Source organism: Dreissena polymorpha, chromosome 2, assembly GCF_020536995.1.
Source record: "Dreissena polymorpha isolate Duluth1 chromosome 2, UMN_Dpol_1.0, whole genome shotgun sequence".
Taxonomy (NCBI): domain Eukaryota; kingdom Metazoa; phylum Mollusca; class Bivalvia; order Myida; family Dreissenidae; genus Dreissena; species Dreissena polymorpha.
Window position 1 is genome coordinate 36,336,996 of NC_068356.1, and position 20,577 is coordinate 36,357,572.

The 20,577-nt window shown below is 36.1% G+C and overlaps 1 protein-coding gene across 5 annotated transcripts in view; it reads left to right on the forward strand.

Annotated features, from left to right (window-relative positions):
• The window catches only part of LOC127866608 (mitotic spindle assembly checkpoint protein MAD1-like), a 51,269-nt gene that overhangs the window by 14,128 nt on the left and 16,564 nt on the right, over positions 1 to 20,577 (forward strand). For all 5 annotated transcript variants that reach the window (XM_052407282.1, XM_052407283.1, XM_052407281.1 and 2 more), the window contains exons 7-11: positions 1,469 to 1,599; positions 4,252 to 4,366; positions 6,250 to 6,308; positions 7,204 to 7,290; positions 20,144 to 20,288. In XM_052407282.1, the coding sequence (XP_052263242.1) occupies positions 1,469 to 1,599; positions 4,252 to 4,366; positions 6,250 to 6,308; positions 7,204 to 7,290; positions 20,144 to 20,288 (537 nt within the window). The remainder of the gene's footprint in view (positions 1 to 1,468; positions 1,600 to 4,251; positions 4,367 to 6,249; positions 6,309 to 7,203; positions 7,291 to 20,143; positions 20,289 to 20,577) is intronic.

Sequence of the window (20,577 nt, forward strand, 5' to 3'; positions counted from 1 at the left end):
TTATTGCCATGTTGTGCTGACATTCACCAATATATGCATAAAAACCCTACCATATTGATAACTGTATATATACCGCTCTTCCAATGTGCATATATATCTGATAATCCAATAAAATTACATCAATTAATTGTTTTTATAATTCTGACCTTTATGATGATGATTTTGTTTAAGAATTTCATAAACACAAACATACGCCATTTTTAAGTGTGTAAAGAGTACAGTGCAACATTCGACAGATTTTTGATTGTGCACTGTTCAGATTAAGTTATAAGAACCAATGGACCAGTGAATTGAAATTTTGATTGAATGCAATAAGGTACAAAGCTATGTTTTATTGTGTCATATCCTGTCATGCAGTAAAAGGTGCTTCCCGGGGACTTTCTGAAAAAGGAACGAAAATCACCCTGCATTTGCATGTAAATAAATCATCTGGATTACTTATTTAATTTCTCTTTGCCGTTTTCAATTACATTTAGGCAGACAATATTTAAGTACATATTGTCTACAAATAATTTTTTTTTGAAACATGCCTTGTTAAACCTCCTCGAAATTGTCAATGATTCAAAAGATCGATAGCTTATAAATAGTAACAGCAGTAGAGCTTGAAACACGGATAAACATATGCTATATTTCACACTTTTATTTGCATCAAACAATGGATTATTATGGTTAAACTGTCAAATGCCCCATTAATGGTTAGTCTTTTATAAATTATAATTGAGCAATTATTCAATCTGCACAAAGGGTGCCACCATATTTTAATTTCAAGAAAATGCTCCAGACCGAAATGGATAGTTGAGCAAAAATTGGAAGCCTAGACCCACCTGCATTATATTGCACTACGCGTTATAAAGGTGCGCGTTATATTGTATTTACAGTGTAAGCAAAGCTAATTATAATATGTGGTCCTTCATTTATGGCAAATAACCAATTTCCAAACAAAAGACACGAAACAAATGTAGTTTATAAGACGCAAACAAAAAAGGAATGTAATTGGGTTCACCCCCTTGGAACTGTCAATGCAAAACATTGGGTCTTAGACCGCTTCTAAGGAGTTCCAAACCTCACACTTGGCCCAGAATTATTCACAAAACATTCAAGTGCAAATACTAGTGAACCTTATATATATCACAATTCAAAGTTAAAACTTAGTATTCAATAAAATTGGAGTATTTACATAAAAGTTAACATGAATATCTTATAACTAATCTATTGAATGCTTGATCTGTCACTGAATAGAAGCAGGCTTAATGCGTGTGCCTGAAGTGTCATCCCAGATCAGTGTGTGCAGTCTGACCTGGCTAATCAAGGACAAGACTTTCCGCTTTTATGGTACTTTTCATTTAAAGGAAGTCTCTATTTAGCAAAACATAAAGTTAAGGCGGAAAGTGTCGTCCCTGGCTTATCTGGGAAGGCACAACGCACACACATTAAGCCCTGTTATCCCAGTGCCTGTATTGGTGCACAGGAGCTGGAGCTGCAGCTCTCCCGCTTGGAGGAGGACAGTGTGGTGGGGAAGGCAATGAAGTCACAGCTTGCCACTTTCCAGCACATGGAGAGACAGAACAGAAAACTACTAGACGAGAACACCTACCTCAAGTATTCAATGTGTTTATGATCTTTCAGGAGGAAATATTAGCTTAAACGAGTTTTGACACAATTGTGGCTCTTTTTCTGTTTTTCCACAAAAGAATATTGCTAGATTGGCTTCTCAGGAGAACTACGTCTGCTTCCGAGGCTGTCTAACGCAAATCTCACCATGGCTCGTAAATGTTTGGATATTGTCGTGGGAAATTCACATGGAATACATTGTCACACACAAAAATAAAAACAAGCATTTTGTATCTTGTTAAATCTGAGTTACCAGACCACATCTAGTTTTGAAATTTTGGCTATTGCTATCATGAACACTGACTATTTATATGTAAACTTTATTAGCTCGGCTGTTTTCAGAGAAAACCTGAGGTATTGTCATAGCCAGCTCATCGTGTCTGTCGTCGTGTCCACCGTCCGCGTCGTGCTAAAACCTTAACATTTTGTCAAGGTTTTGAACATTGGCTCTAAAATCAAAGTGCTTCAACCTACAACTTTGAAACTTCATATGTAGCTGCACCTTGATGAGTTCTACATGCCACACCCAATTTTGGATCACTAGATCAAAGGTCAAGGTCACTGTGACTTCTAAAAATAATTAAAAAAATAAAAATCTGTCAAGCTTTCATTTATTCAAAACTGCACCCGCAGCTGAGCGTGGCACCAGTTATGCATTGCTCTTGTTTTACAAAATATTCATTGATTTTGAGTGTTTATGGCGCTTTAATCCCAGAATTTGTTTTTTTTAATCCTCTCTACTGCGTGAATCTTGCTCAAAGTTTAACAGTGAAATGATCTTAATGTCTAGATGATGTAAACAAAGGAATTTTGACTGCTACCGGTTTTGGCTAAATTATGGCCCTTTGTCTTTATACATGTATGCTTTGTAGTGTAAAAACATGTGTAATTGGGGAATCAGTGTAAAAACATGTGTAAGGCCAAATAAAAAAATAGTCTTGGTTCAGGGAACATTGCCAGAAAAATGTAGGAGGGTAGGTAGGTTTTTCTTTTTTTTTTTTTTTTTTTTTTTTTTTTACCAGTCGACTGATTTCAGGGTGAAAAAGGGTCAGTTAATGCACCCATGATTGTTTAAACACTGACCAAATGATTAACATTGCACATGTGGTATTTAGTCGTTGTATATTATTCAATATTCCTAACTCTTTATGCACTTCTTCAGGGCTAGCGCTGGCCCAAAATTTCTTTGAGCCAACCATTTTTTGTTTGTCTGTCTGTAATAGTGTGACCTTCATATTCAAAAGTGAACAAGCCATCTTTATCAGTCTCTGGTGTTTGGGGTGTGACCTTCAGAACTTTTTTCATCATGAGACCTGACCTAGTCTCCGACAGGTGCTCAAGAGTCTGAATAGTGGCTGTCAAAAGGAGGGTAACCTCAGAATAGCACAAGTCTTTCTTCTGGTACATTTTTTTATAAAATGGCAATGGGTTTGAGCGCATCGCACAGGAAGTGAGCAGTGTACATAAATTTGAATGTTGCTATTGGTTTGTACAGGCTAAGGGCGTCACAGTACATTGATTTTGATTCATTATCAAAGCGAAGCCAATTGTTGTCAAGTTTCCATGACTCTTGGAATGCTCTAGTGTTTTGTGTTTTAATTTTTTTTTTTTATGACTCTTTTTCGTCCAACGACGCTTTAAGGTTAAAGACGCCATGTTAGCGACTGTAGAGACAAAGTGGTTAATTCCATTTTTATAGTAGACTAGATGAATGACTCTTCCTATGTGTTAAAAATACGAAACTTTAATTACAATTAAACCGCGCGTGTTTTTCACATTTTCATTTGATTAAAATACGCTGCTGTCAGTTAGCATAGTGTGCGAGTAAAACAAACAAATTAATTAATTATCATCTTTTCATTTGATCGGAAATTGACAGAAAGTTGTAACATCATCGACATAGACCTAATTATTTAATTATCACTTTTAAATTCAGATCAATAGACAGCTTGGAAATAATTAAATTATTGTCACGCTTCTTTTCATTTTTAATCTTTAATAATACGACATTTGCGACCGGCCGCTATTTTGTTTGCAGACGACAATTTTAACTGTGTATTCAAAGTGCACAGTGTCTGCGCATGAATTACCGAATATTACTCCATAGCTCCACCCATTTTTACATTTCATTCAACAACGTTATTTCATGTTTAAGCGAGCTCAATGTTGATTGGCCAGCTAGCATGCGCACTTCAATAACAATAAGGTCAAGCAATGTCTCGTATACAGGTGCAGACCGGTTTTTGTTCACTTTCATTGAAACAAAGAGAAAAATATAGAAAACCAATCCAGGTTTAAATGGTGGCTGTTTTCAATGAAATTTTACGAGATTTTAGCATTTTCGCCATCAGATTTTTTTCCATGGACCAAAAAATCGTAAGGGTCGGGGGCAAAAAATAGGGTCGGTCGGGTTCCCTGAACCAAGACTATTTTTTTTTTTGGCCTAATTGGGGAATCAGTGTGTGTGACATGTTCTGAGGTTTTAATTTATTTTTTATTTGCAATTTTCAAAACAAAGACAGAAAAGTTATAGTTGCTGTACTATTATTAGTTTCATAAATGTCAAAGAAAATATCGTGTGTTAATAAATGGAAGACTTTAGTTTACACTTGTTTATTTAACATGTATGACCATTTTTAGGGGTATTCAAGAAAACAATCTGCTTCTAAAAGAACAACACGAGTCAATGAAGGCACAGGTAGAACGTCTTGAAGCAAAACTGAGTAACTTTCATGCGACTATGGCAGAAAATGAGGTACTGTTTACATATTGAAGTTCATGAAATATAATTTCGATGTGTTGTGGGAAAACACAGAGCAAGGCTCATTTCTATATTCAAGAGTGTTTGAGTAAATGAATGTATATTTCATGTTAAGAAAGTCCAAGACTACATGAATTAAATCATTGTCCCCTACCGGTGAAATCGGAGTGGACTTATGGTTTGCGCTCTGTATGTCCATCAGTCAATAAGTCAGTAAGTCAGTCAGTCAGTCAGTCTGTCACACTTTTCTGGATACTTTTTTTTTTTTTTTTTTTATTCAATATCATACATACAATGTAAACATGTATATGATCATACAACATAGTGATTGTAAAGCAATAAAGTTCAGACATGTTATACAAGATATGCTAATATATATTAATTTTTTTAGAGAGAAAAGAAATGAACAACAGAGGAATAGTTATGAAAAAATGATGAGTTGTATAAAGTCGGAAGAAAGCATACTGGACTTGTGTGTTTTGTTGTATATTCACAATGATCTTGTCAGATTGAAAAATAAAAATAAAAAAAATAAACAAAACTATTTTAGAGAGATAAACTAACATTAGAGTGAAATGTATATAAGTGGACAAAACATTATGAGAATTTTATCCGATTCCATTTTTGTTCAAAGATTTGTAATGTGTCATTACTGAGGGCTATTTCTTTATCAATCTGTATTTTAAGTTTAAGACTATGGACAAAACAATAAAAATTTGGTACTTGTTTTTTGTACTTCATGTTTAAGATAAAATATTTCATCAATATAACCATAAAATTCACAATATTATTACAGTCTATTGATTTCAATGAGTTAATTCCGAAACTTACATTTAAGAAAGATAGTTTAACGTTTAGTTGATGTTGTTCAAGAAAGGATATTAATTGATTCCAAATAGGCTGGATGTGTTTGCACTCCCAAAAAAGATGTTCTATAGTTTCAATGTTTTCACTGCAGAAGTCACACAGATTTGAGTTAGATAATTTGCATTTAAAGAGATATTTATTTGTAGCTATAATTCTATGGATGTATTTATATTGAAAATTGCTCAGTGTGCTTTCAATAGTTGCTTTATATGGCATGGTAAATATGTGTTTCCAATTAAGTTTATTTTCACCAAAAAGGACTTGCCATTTATTTTCGATTTTGGAGTTTTCTGTAGGGTTTTTTAATTTGTAGTGTGTAGAATATTTTATTTGTTTTGTTTTTTCTTCCAAGTATGTTTTCTACAAATGTTGTTTGAGTACATGGTGTATTATTTTTATTGATTTCAGATTTAATATGTATGGGTATGCTTTTGATTAGTGTGTAGTACTTCAGAAAATTATTTGAAGGTATATGTAGCATATATTATCAAAAGAGTAGAAATCCTTAATTCTGTAGTCATATAATTGGTCAACATTTCTGGATCCTGCGATAACTTTTAAAGTTCTTCATATTTGTTCATGAAAATTGAAACATGGATAGATGGCAATATGGAGATTATGCACGTCATTTCATTTTGTTCCTAATTTTATTTGACAATGGTGGAGTTTCACCGGTAGGGGACCATATTGCTTGGCAATAGTCTTGTTTATAATGAGGTTTTACAAAGATAACCTAAGTGTATACACAACATACTTGTAAATACATGCATGTATATCTGTCTTAAAATATTATGGAGTGATATATTAAATCAGTTTCATGTCTGGTGCTGTTTGTAAATGTATGTATACATTTTCCTTTTAGACTTGTTTTTATCAATGCAATATGTCAAATATGCTTATTTTGAAGGGAAACCACTTGCATTTTTAAGTGTATGTTTAATTTGTTTATTTGTAGATGCTCATGATGTCTTATTACTGACTGGTGAAAACAAGTCGCTCTTTATTTGCAGGAATTGAAACAAAACCTTGACAAGTGGGAAAACCTCGACACATCAGGGCACAAGCTTAAGTATGATTTATAAGAATTGCCTTCAATTAAGATTTTGTATGACTTAAGAGACCATAAATGAAAAGATGAGCATGACAACATTGTTCTTTGTTTTGCATGTATAGTGCCACTACATTAACATGACTTGTAGTTATGGCAGGAAACTTGGGAGTATTTGTTTTTATAAGCGCTTAACTCTTTGAGCGCTGGAACCGGATTTTGAAGGCCTTTTCAAACAGTTTGGATCCAGATGAGACGCCACAGAACGTGGCGTCTCATCAGGATCCAAACTGTTTGCTATTCTGAAAGTATTCTTTGAAAAAAATCGAAGAAAATGTTAATTTTAGAAATTTAGCAGACAACATTTTAGCAGACGACAAATTTCCCAGCATGCAAAGGGTTAAGAAGAATGATATGGGCCATGCTCTGTGAAAGGGTGGTTTACTGCATGTGCGAAAAGTGTCGTCACAGATTAGCATGCGCACAGGCAATCCGGTACGAAATTTACCGCCTAAACTGTACTTTTGCTGAGAAGAGACTTTCTTTAAACAAAAATATATCAAAGAAGTGGAAATTGTTTTCCCTGATTAGCCTGTGCGCACATGCATTATACCCCCTTTTCACAGAGCAAGGCCCATATGGGTTTTGGAGAAAAACAGTGTGGCTTATTTATAAAAATGGCAGTACATGTATTCCAAATAGTATTATCTATTTGGTCTTTTAGCGATTCTTTTGCCTCTGATCAAAGTGGAGCTGTCATACCGTATTGATATAAGTGTGACCAATAAGTACTGGTTAACATGCTGATCCCTGGAAAATTGTGAGCTGGTTAACTGACAGCCATTGTGTGACTGAAATACTGTTTAAAAAACGCAAACAAATCCATATTAACAAAGAAACATTATGTGTTTGGTAGGTCACCAACAGATTTGAGCAAGCGTGTTGCAGAACTGCAGAATGCAGAAGCCATCATGCTGTGCCATCAAGGAGAACTGCAAACAAAGTAAACAGCGGCTTTGTTTATCATCAAATTATATAAATTTAAACTAAATATAAGCAATATTACAAATTAAATTGGTAGTCTGTGTGTATACAAACTCTGAAGTATTTTTCCAGGTTGAAGGGGTTTGATTGGGTCAATGGGGGGTTGCTGAGTATAGGCTCATGAAGTTGTTTCGTCAAACTGTCGTAGCTTAAGCTTGTCTTTTTCTGGAAATTACAATCAGACTTGACTAATAATTTTATGACAGGTTTATTGGAGTCATAAGACCATGATTTATGGTTGTTCCGACCAGACACATATGACAACTTTCACTAAACAAAATAGGTATAATCATATATTTTTGTTAGTTTGTGGGAGTTATTATATATATGTATTGTAATATTGGGTAAGTTGGGTAAAACATTCAAAGATAGTAGTTGAATTTTTTTTTCTATTTTTCTTAAACCATCCAGATACGCATTTTGACAACATTTGTAGTCCCTGAGAAAATCAAATTACTTTCTTACTCGATTCAAGTTTTAATGTCATAAATACTGACCTGTTATCGTATGCTTATACTTTCCAAGGGGAAATAACTCATCCGGAATTTTAACTGGGAATCCGCCACCCCAATACCGTAATACAGGCCAGGTTAAACATAGTGCAATGCAACCTAGCCAAAAATCGGTAACCAACCCTCAATATTCTTTCTGAATCAACCAGGTGTATACGTGTCTTTTACGGCTCTGAATTAAAATATTGTTTTTCACTTGGTTGATTGGGGTTTTGAATAGATAAATTGTGATATTTATCTTTTTATTTCTCATTCGGATTAATTTGTGTGAATTTAATGGATTTTGTTTCATTTGTAAAAGGTAAGCCATGCTTGTTTTTATCGAACAATGGTTTATTTCTACCATGCTGGGTGCTTTCAGGCGCGAACGACCACGTGCAAAACGTGCTCTTCTAATACATTGCTAGAACGTGCAAAGCATGTTCTCCTAATGTGTTACGAGATCGTGCAAAGCGTGTTCTTCTATTGACAGATTGTTTATTATTTGCCATTGTGTGCAATAATGATTTTAACGTTCCAAATGACAATCTAATTGATCGTCATTTTATTTTTCATCTGTTTTGAATTAAACTTTTGTTTAAATTATGATCTACGGCATAATTATTATAATTTTCATTATGGTCAAATAATGATTTTATGTGCCGTTTGATAATCTGGTCTGTGACCAGTTTATGGTTGAATATGCTTTGCTCTTGTTTTTCATATATTCAACTACATGATGGTCGCAGAAACAAGAGTGGATAAATACCCGGTGACTTCGCAGATTATGGATGATAGTTGCAGTATCAGTCACCGGGTATCGGGCAAGATCGCGACTGTACTATGCTAAGTCTCTTAGACAGTCGGTCAACATCAGACCATATGGCGACACCTGTCAGCCGGTCTTTGCCCGATGGCATTGGTCAAGGACATCGACCAATGCCGGACCATTTGGCATCCACCATACGGTCATTATCCGGTGACAACACTGGTAATGATTTGATCGACGTCTGACCGGCCGGTCCGGTCACCGGTCCAGTCACCGGTCATGTCACCAGTCCGGTCCGGTCATTGATCACCGGTCATGTCACCGGTCCGGTCACCAGTCATGTCACCGGCCCGGTCACCGGTCATGTCACTGGTCCGGTCATTGATCACCGGTCCGGTCACCGGTCATGTCACCGGTCCGGTCCGGTCATTGATCACCGGTCATGTCACCGGTCCGGTCATGTCACCGGTCCGGTCATGTCACCGGAGACGTTATTCTAAAAGATCTCGGTCTCATCGCAGCCGATCCACATCTCGACAGCGCAGCCGATCCAGATCTCGACATCGCAGGAAACGAGGACGTCGTCAACCTTCACGTAGACATCAGCGGACTTCATTGAGCCCAACAGGATAGTTATCGAACATACCTCTCCTTCATTGAGCAGTTCTCGGCGTTGATACGCTCGTAAGCTATCACGTCAATGCTCACGGAGACAATATTGTAGAAGACAATATTTCCAGCGTAGCCGAACAATATTTCGGCATTGCAGTTATATGGATGTCGCCACTTCTCACGTAGGCGTTAATGAACCTACTGGTCATATCGACGTTCTCCATTTTATTCCTTCAGGAATATCATGTCTCCATTCCACGTGTGATGGTTTTTCTTATGGCATCAACACATGTTGCAGTCACCGAGCCGTAGTTGTATACGAACACTAGTTCGTTTAACTTTCAGGCTTCGGGATAAGCTGTTCTTTTCTCCACTACGACTACAAGGACACTTATGCCTATTAATACTGATAATCTACCGTTGTTTTCGGGTTAACATTATCAGATGACTTCGTGGATGGTCATTCTTCTGCACCAGATATTTCCATTCTGACGCAGTTATATTATACCGGTCCCGATCACCGGACATCGGTCACCATTCATCGGTCATATCACCGATCTCTGATCACCGGTCAGAATAAGTGATGTCTCATCGCCATCGGATTGGATTTTTGGCACGATCTTTTTTTCTGAGCAATGCTTGACATTGATATCAGACCATATGGATTCCACCATTTTTCGGTCTTTAACTGGTAACGTCACCGGTCATATTATGACTGGTCCGTTCACCTGGCTACAGTTACCGGTCATTGACCGGTCTGGTTCGGTCACCAGTTACCAATTACCGGTATTCCACTGTGTTTTCATCAGTCAATTTTTAGTATCACGGGTATCGTCTACATTACCTAGTTGTATACCCCTGGCTATGATTGTATTGAATACTATATTTTATGGATTCAACAATCTACATGACTTTTTGTGTTTTTCAATACTGATGTTCTACTGGCGACGGTTACCAAATCATGCTATATCTGTTATTTGTACTTCTATCTCAACCGGCTACATGCAGACTACTGGTCTTGCAGATAGATCGGCTGAAGTGGGCTCGGAGACTAGCATTGAGGTCGAACATTACTATTTGACCTCTATTAAGTTATGTTCGAGACCCGAAGGATGAATTGTTTTAACAGCCTTTACCTGTCGGCTACAGACTTTGCAGTCAGTGTCACGGAACAGTTGGGACACATTAATGACGCTAGCAGGATGAGCAAGACGACATTTTGTATGGACTTCTGCTTTTCTATTGCTCCTACGACAGTGCATATTTTCAAGCTACTGGAATCAACAATAGTTCTGATACATAGGATTGCCTATCAGATTGACTGCATAGCGGCTACAGTCTTGTAGATGGCTTAGGATCTATTGAACTCAGATCTTAGATCCTAGGATCTGGAGGGACCTCATCTTAAAGTTATTCTTCTATTACACTTCTGGCCATAACAGGCCGTCTTCCTATAACTGGTCGTATTCCTTTCGGAATTCGTCCTGGTTAGGAGTCTTGGAGTAAATGGATTAATCAAGTCAGAATTTAAGACTTCCATGCATTCTACCGGCAAGCGTGGACCCCCTTAAGGTTACTCCTAGGGTTTTCACTTTTTTCTGCCATCACACCTCCGATTCTGGAGAAACCACTGTCAATCATATTTCAGTACTTCGCAAATCGATGACTTCACGACCTGTATTATCCAGGATTTTAAAGGCGCCTGTTATTGGTTCAAGAAGAGGCTATATTCTGTAGATAGGTCATAAACTTATAAGTGTTAAACACTGTCCTATTCTACCAATTTTCAAGTGTGTTTGGAGTGGGAAAGTTCGGCTTGCCGTGGTTTCTTTGCCCACCCATCCTTGACAAATGGTTCCGGTCACCGGTCGGTATTTACCGGTCCGGTCACCGGTCTTTCTGCCGAGACGTCTTTTCTTACGTCCGTTTCAGCTTTATTTTTAAGTTAATTGTATTAATCTCGGGATTATTCAATGACACAGATTTCCATCATTTTGTCATTATTTACCACTATTCAGTGGTGTCTAGACTAGAAGATTATCTTGGCAAGAATATAGTTTATTCTACCACAACCTTCCTTACATCTTATACAGATGTGAGCAGAGAAGGTTATGGACGATCACATAGAACAACGTATCTTGATTTTCTCAATTATGTGGTATCCTAATGAATATCACCTGCACATGTACATCTTGAAAAGCGAAAATTCTTTTTAGCTGTTTTTCATTTACAACACATTTTCACGATTCCTTTGTGATGGTTTCAACTATCACACATCGGTCGTGGTTTACTTACAGACACGGAGGTGATCATATTATCACTCCTTGTAACTGGAAATCAGGAACTTATTCGTTCTTTGCAAGAACTACAAATTTTCTCTATCGTCTGACTCATACCAGGTCGTCTCAAGGCTCTGTTGGACGTTTTGTCCTGTAGTTCTTTCTTTCCAATTATTTTTCCGTTGGGTTCAAATAATGTGATTGCGCATGCGCGGCAGTAAGTTTGCATAGTATATCGAAGAATGTTGATTATCATCAAACGCTAGTAATTAGCGTTATGCGATCTTAGATCGCAGTATATACCGGTATGCTGAACGTCAATAATGCAGTTCACAGTGATCGATCCAACAGGGTGTGCGATTGTTATACATTCGTCCATTGACATAAACTGGAATATCTTGCCTTCTTGGTGAGTTTTTGCAATAACTGAGTTTTTGCCATAATTTCATGCAATATACTTAATGAACCATGGGATTATGGTTCTACGACCTTTTAAGTCTCCTGTACACTTATTTTCAGGAAACTTCTTCACAGGTCAAATATAATATCTCAGAGAGACATATTTTTACTGATCCAAACATGTGCCACTACATGTCTGGCCATTATTTACTTTTAGTTATCTCTACAGAAGAATGTTTTTCTGTTAGAGTTTCAATCCTTGTTACTTGTGCAAGGATAATTCCATCAGAACGGTATAAAGGTTCTATGGAAATTCATTTTTGGCTGGGTATTCCAGAGCATAGTTATTACCTTTATCACTCTGCTAGATACATAGAGGTTTTACTCATATTTTTCTTGATGATAAGAAATTTGTTCTTTTCTTCATCAAAGGATAGAGATTATGATTTCGTATATTTTGGAACTGATCCAAACTATGGAACGTCAACACTATGTTTTTCGTTCCTTTACCTTCTTAAGCGGTTTTGACTTGTGTTACATGTTGGGATGCTTAATGAGCTTCCTATGAACCTTTTTCATCAGGCTTATTAACAGTTCCAATATAATTTTAAGACGGTTTTCCTTCTTATTATGGCTTTTACCATACGGAGAAGTGAAATTCATGCTTTTTCTGTTGAATACGACCAATTCCAGTTGGATCTAATGTCGTTTTCACTTTGTTAGGTCAGCCAGGATTCCTTGCTTAATATCAAGTCCTCTATATGGCTTCTACCTTCAAGTTTCCAAGTTTTTCTTAAACTGGTAGTCATGAAGATGAGGATAAACTTCTATGGGCAATCAGGGCTTTGAAGTTCTATCTCAGCAATGTTAGTCGGAAGTCCATTCGAGGTTCTCAAAAGACACTCTTCATTTCCCAAAAAAGGGGGGGGAGATGTGTCTGCGGCTTCTATTTCTCGGGGTTAGACCTCGACTAAGTAAAGTTACTCTTATCCTATCTAAGGATTCATTCCTTTTTAGGATCTGACCGCATGAATTAAGAGCTCTGTCTGTTTTGTGGGCATATATTAATCACACCCCACTTTTTGACGTGCTCTAAGCTGTTTTCTAGAGGAATCCGACCACCTTTGTCATCTTTTTATCTTCGTTTTCTGAAGTGCCAACAATACAATTTGTATATGTTTGGGCTTGTTGTGGTTTCACTAACGGTAGTGTCTTCTTTACGACTTAGACATATTACTCTGTCCGAGAAGTCATAATTAATACCGTTTTAACGAAGATTACTTGATAACCCTTGTTGAGGGTTTTGCTATCATTAGCTGATAACCCTGTTTATGGGTTCTACTGTGTTGGGAAAATATATACGAACCTTCCCACCGCAGCTGCAAAATCAGCATACGATAACCACGGGGTGGAATCATTGCGACCATAACGCTCGTGTTATGTGCGTAAAATGTCGCAATGCAGCTTCCGTTGTGGTGGCAATTTCAAACAATGGATTCAAACGGTGAGTACGCTTTTGTTTTTTACGTTTCCCGAAGACATACAGACCTTAATTTAAAAATCGGGGAATGCTATTTGATACGAATATTAATATTGTTTACTATTCATGCAAAATTCTTGAGAAAAATCCGATATCCTAACATCAAGGACTTTACAAAGGTTGGTTCATGTGATGTTGACAATGAACAAGTCGCATATTTGTACGATATTACTATATTTTTGTACAGAAAATCCCATTTTATATTTGTTTTTTTAATAACTATGCTCGGCTACAAAAAATATCGTAACCTCTTCTGAAAAGAAGGCGTTGTACCTGCCGTTTTTAAAATGTTGTGGTTGCGAGCACATGTTGTGGTCGAAATTTATTGTTGTGGTGCTGATGTGAAGTAACATATATAAGAACAAACGTAAGGGAAGTAATGTAACATCAGATCAAAGGTTGGTAATTGTTTTATTGAAACAACTGAAACAATACAATTATGTTGCATGAAAACCTCGCATTACGGCCACTCATAGTAAAGATTATTTTTATTTTTTTTGTTGTATTGCAGATGTGAATATTCAAGGGAAGACGAAAGAAAGGATTGTTCCCATCCATTATCAAACGGATTTCATACAGTAAAAACGTCCTTGGAAAAACATCTTCAAATCGGACGTTAAATACCAGTACGCCTGTTAAAAACGGTGGTGGAAAACGACTTTGTCAAAATAGCTGTCAGAAAAACTATTTTCTCCTGCATTGAAATTGAGTAGAATAGTGTCACCAATCCCCAAAATAAGTGATATTATTTCAAAACTCATAAGGCATAAAATCATTTCATATATTGTCAAAGCTAAAAAAGAATTAGCTTTTAATTCACTTTAACGATCAAATATTTGATTAATAAATGATGCCAGTGAAGAAACATATATATACAGTGATGGTGCCCATACACCATCTTTTCGACAAGGTGTTAGACATCTGAAAAGAACACAATGTGAAAGCGGACTTTGTAATATTTCTGACGTTGGTAGCCCAAAAGTTTCCCGATGGGCAATATTGCATTTATTTTGTTCATAGATGTTGTGAATTGGTTTCGATAACGATACGCGCGCAATGCGTTACAGTGATACAAGTTTTAATTTGTTTTGGTTGGGCAACCGATTATTTGAGGAAAGTTTATGAGTTTCATGGGCGGACCAAAAAAACGAGTCGCAATTTCTATGTCGAAACAAGCAGCTGTCTCCTGCAGATTCAAAAATTAATTTTGACTGTCAGTCTGAGGTTTTATTGGATAACAATCCTGTGCACTGTGACCTATCAGATGGTTTAGATCTTGGTGTTATAGACAGAATGATAACTCTTGTAGCCAACAATATTAAAGCGTCTTTATTATACGTTATAGTGTTTTATGGAAAAAAATAAACGTGGAACGGACATTTTCTTAATCGGATTTGAATCCGAAACATTGGTGGAGAAAAAGTTAAAATTATACCTTTATTTTATGAAAATATAACATAGTTATACATAGAATTAGATTTTATTAAATAAACTTCTATTCTTATTATGTGTTTTGTTCTTTGTTTTAAATTCATGACTCTTGTTAGAAGTGTTCTCTACAAATCATGTGTTTTTTTGCTCTTTTCGATATTTTTTTCAAAATACAGGAACATGAAACATTCCTTTTGAAACCATTAAAATATGTAATTAAGGTCCAAAAATTTGTTTGTTTTCCATTTACCCGACAGATCCTAATTTTTCGTTCCGACACGTAATTTGTTTGGTCATTGGAAATCAAGTTTAAGGCGAATAATTCATTATTTGTTTAACTTGATTATTGTTATCAAAAGTATGACTGTGCCATCTTTGAATGTTATATAATTAATGTTGCAAACACAGATAGATAAGATAGTTTATTAAAGTCTCATCATCATGTACCTAGTAAAACATATATAAAATAGCTTTAAAACATAGTACATAAATGCCACTCACAATTGAGTTATAAGAGACTATACATATTATAAAAATACAGTTCAGCATCTATAGCCAAAACTTTATGAACATATTTCACTTCAACAAAGGAGAATGTTGATCAAGTTTTCAACTTCAAATATCGGTTTAAGTAAAACAAAATATATAAGAGTAAGATAAATCTTACATCTAATTGCTATGGGTATTATAAAGATAATTTTGCAAATCTGGTGCCAATATAACTTCTAATTGGAGCAGAAAACACATGTAGAAGAACTTGCTTAGTTGAAAATATCTTGCACAGGTAAACAACGTCAAATGAAAAAAGTTTCGCTGACTTACCTGCCCTACGTTTTGGCAATGTTAGTGGAAACAAAAAAACTTACGAGTGTGGTCAAATTTCAACCTTGAATTGCATTTTGATATGTATGTTAAAATTTATTAACTGATAATTTAATCAAATATCAGAGGGGAAAGAAATAAAATTATTGAGCAAACTTTCATATATGTTATACAGTTTAATCTAAAGCATATTTTTTTATCTCAATAGCATAAAGTTTATGCAGTTTAAAGTAAAACAAAAACAAACATATTGTCTTTAATTACATATAAAATATATACTGAAGCAAAACATATTAAGCAATTAACGTAATTAAAACATGCATACAATGTAGTCGTTACATAAATAAAATCAAACAGCCCGTTGGCCTCATTTCATTCCCAACATGCTCTTTGAACTTTTCACATATGACTTATGGTTTTTGTCTGTCACACACAGCCACGTGTCGTTCAGTACTTCGTTTGTACGCATACTCCTTGCACCAATTTTCACACTTGTATTTGTATCCGTTGCCATGAGACTAGCTCATATGTTAGTTAATGTCTCGCCTGCAAGCAAATGTTTGTTGCATGCAAAACACGTATGAGGCCCTTTTTTCAAGTGGACGACGCGTTGATGTCTTTTCATGTTTAAAACTGTGCTACATGTTTTTACCGCAGACAAAGCGAGTTGCGAGTTGTTTGTTCATGGATGTGTTTGATATGGAACGAGACTATGACTTCTGCACTAAAAATCCTTCCACAGAAGTAGCAGAAACACTTTTGGCGTTTGTTTGATGTCGGCATATCCACGTTGCGACCTGAAACATACCAAATCGTTATGAGTATATAACGTGACAGTTTAGCAAGAAAATATTGAATCAGGACGAGACAGCATATATCGCCCTTGATTTACAACCAATGTGACATAACAGGGTTTTTTAAGTACCGTCAGTGCATTACAGTTATAGCAGGGTCCCGTTTTGGTGAAATGTTTAAATTCTATTTATGCATACCAAATTTCATAAGAGTAACCGGTTTGTACTTAATGATATACCGCATGATAAAGTTTTGCGGAAGGACGGACAGAAAGACGGACGGACTGAGGACAAACCTATTTGCATTTGCGAACTTGATACTCGGGCCATAGAACTGTTCTGCGTATATATAAGCAAAGGAATTTTAATACATTTCTACACATGGAAATGTAATGTTATAAACATCATAATCACGTAAACAAGTTAATCAACATATTAAGTAATCTATATTATCTTCATGAGCATTTATCAAGTGAAGAACTTACTTTGTATTAAACTTGTATTTTTAATTCCAATAATAACGTTAGTAGCAAATTAAAACTGTGCCGCGTTTAAAAAGACCTGGCAATGAGGTAATTCATCTTCACCTGCTATAACAAAATGGATATGTTAACTTTAAAAGTCTCGTTTGTCTTCTGGAAATCTCATTGTGCCAACATAAAAAACAGCAGTGCACACAATAGCGCATTTGTTAATAAGGTAAATAACTCTGTAATCAAGTGCGTTTCAAATATTTCAATGTTTATACTGTTATTCGACTTCACATAGAGATGAGCACATAAACAATATATTTATTTAATGAAATGCAGAGTGATTCCTCAAGTCACCAGCACCAGATTTCGAACATGAGCCAGTCTGGATAAAATGTAGATTGAGTAACAATCAGACGGACGGACGGACAAGGACGGACGGACGGACAAAGGGACAGACACACATACACAGAGAAAGACAGATTGACAGACAGACAGACAGACACAGAAACAGACAGACAAAGAGACAGACATAAAGATTCAATTATCCGTCTGTTTTATTTCACATCAGCACCACAACAATAAATTTCGACCACAACATGTGCTTGCGACCACAACATTTTCAAAACAACGGGTACAACGCCTTCTTTTCAGAAGAGGTTACGATATTTTTTGTAGCCGAGCATAGTTATTAGAAAAACGAATATACAATTGGATTTTCTGTACAAAAATGTAATGATTTCGTAAAAATATGCGACTTGTTAATTGTCAACATCATAGAACACACCTTTGTAAAGTCCTTGAGGTTAGGATATCGGATTTTTCTCAAGAATTTTGCCAGAATAGTAAACAATATTTATATTGGTATTGAATAGCATTCTCCGATTTTTAAATTAAGGTCTGTATGTCTTCGGGAAACGTAAAAAACAAAACCGTACTCACCGTTTGCATCCATCTTTTGAAATTGCCACCACAACGGAAGCTGCATTGCGACATTTTACGCACACAACACGAGCGTTATGGTCGCAATGATTCCACCCCGTGATAACAGGTCAGTATTTATGACATTAAAACAAATTTTTAAAATAAAATTCATTTTAATTATTAAATACTTACCTGTTATCGGTAAGTCCCACCTCCCACCCCGCTATTCGATTAATATTTTTGTATATATATTAAAAGAATATTGAGGATTGGTTACCGATTTTTGGCTAGGTTGCATTGCACTATGTTTAACCTGGCCTGTATTACGGTATTGAGGTGGCGGATTCCCAGTTAAAATTCCGGATTAGTTATTTCCCCTTGGAAAGTATAAGCATGCAATAACAGGTAAGTATTTAATAATTAAAATGAATTTTATTTTAAAAATTTGTTTTAAGTCTCCTGTACACTTATTTTCAGGAAACTTTTTCACAGGTCAAATATCATATCTCAGAGAGACATATTTTTACTGATCCAAACATGTGCCACTACATGTGTGGCAATTAATAACTTTTAGTTATCTCTACAGAAGAACATTTTTCTGTTAGAGTTTCAATCCTTGTTACTTGTGCAAGGATAATTCCATCAGAACTGTATAAAGGTTCTATGGAAATTCATTTTTGACTGGGTATTCGAAAGCATAGTTATTACCTTAATCACTCTGCTAGATACATAGAGGTTTTTCTCATCTTTTTCTTGATGATAAGAAATTTGTTCTTTTCTTCATCAAAGGATAGAGATTATGCTTTCGTATACCTTGTTTTGTGTAAGTCATCGCAACTCTGTGCTGTCTTACCTATTTTGGAACTGATCCAAACTATGGAACGTCAACACTATGTTTTTCGTTCCTTTACCTTCTTAAGCGGTTTTGACTTGTGTTACATGTTGGGATGCTTAATGAGCTCCCTATGAACCTTTTTCATCAGGCTTATTAACAATTCCAATATAATTTTAAGACGGTTTTCCTTCTTATTATGGCTTTTACCATACGGAGAAGTGAAATTCATGCTTTTTCTGTTGAATACGACCAATTCCAGTTGGATCTATTGTCGTTTTCACTTTGTTGTGTCAGCAAGGATTCCTTGCTTAATATCAAGTCCTCTATATGGCTTCTGCCTTCAAGTTTCCAAGTTTTTCTTAAACTGGTAGTCATGAAGATGAGGATAAACTTCTTTGGGCAATCAGGGCTTTGAAGTTCTATCTCAGCAGTGTTAGTCGGAAGTCCATTCGAGGTTCTCAAAAGACACTCTTCATTTCCCCAAAAAAGGGGGGGGGGGGGAGATGTGTCTGCGGCTTCTATTGCTCGGGGTTAGACCTCGACTAAGTAAAGTTACTCTTATCCTATCTAAGGATTCATTCCTTTTTAGGATCTGACCGCATGAATTAAGAGCTCTGTCTGTTTTGTGGGCATATATTAATCACGCCCCACTTTTTGACATGCTCTAAGCTGTTTACTGGAGGAATCCGACCACCTTTGTCATCTTTTTATCTTCGTTTTCTGAAGTGCCAACAATACAATTTGTATATGTTTGGGCTTGTTGTGGTTTCACTAACGGTAGTGTCTTTTTTACGACATAGACATATTACTCTGTCCGAGAAGTCATAATTAATACCGTTTTAACGAAGATTACTTGATATCATTAGCTGATAACCCTGTTTATGGGTTCTACTGTGTTGGGAAAATATATACGAACCTTCCCACCGCAGCTGCAAAATCAGCATACGATAACAGGTCAGTATTTATGACATTAAAACAAATTTTTTAAATAAAATTCATTTTAATTATTAAATACTTACCTGTTATCGGTAAGTCCCACCTCCCACCCCGCTATTTGATTAATATATTTGTATATATATTGAAAGAATATTGAGGGTTGGTAACCGATTTTTGGCTAGGTTGCATTGCACTATGTTTAACCTGGCCTGTATTACGGTATTGGGGTGGCTGATTCCCAGTTAAAATTCCGGATGAGTTATTTCCCCTTGGAAAGTATAAGCATACGATAACAGGTAAGTATTTAATAATTAAAATGAATTTTATTTAAAAAAATTGTTTTAAAGGCTTCAACCCTAAGATACTGATGAGCAGCAAACAATATAAAATCTGAACAAACTACGAGTTACTTGCAGGCTATTCTGATTATATGCTGGTTGCATATAGCCATTTACACTTTGCTTCTGAGTGGGAAAGGGTGAATACTTTTAACATGTCTGGTTTCTTCAGCCTGAACATGAAGGATGTGGCCGTGCGCTCTCTTCAGGACCAGCTCTCACATCAGCAGACGTTGCTCAACAACGAGAAGGCCAAACAAAACCACCAGGCCGATCTCATCAAGAGACTGCAAAGGAAACTGCTTCTCGTAACCAAGGTAACAGGATCTGTCAAACTTTACTATGAACATGTGAGCCTGGCTCTGTGAAAAGGGGATTAAATGCATGTGCATGAAGTGTTGTCCCAGATTAGCCTGTGCAGTATGCATAGGCTAATCAGGGGCGACACTTTCCGCATTAACTTGGTTTTAGTTAAGAGAATCTTCCCTTCAACGAAAAAAAAAAAGCGGAAAGTGTTGTCCCTGATAAGCCTGTGCAGAACACAAATTCTATTCATGGACAACACTTTAAGCACATGCTGTAAACCCCCTTTTTCAGACTGAGACT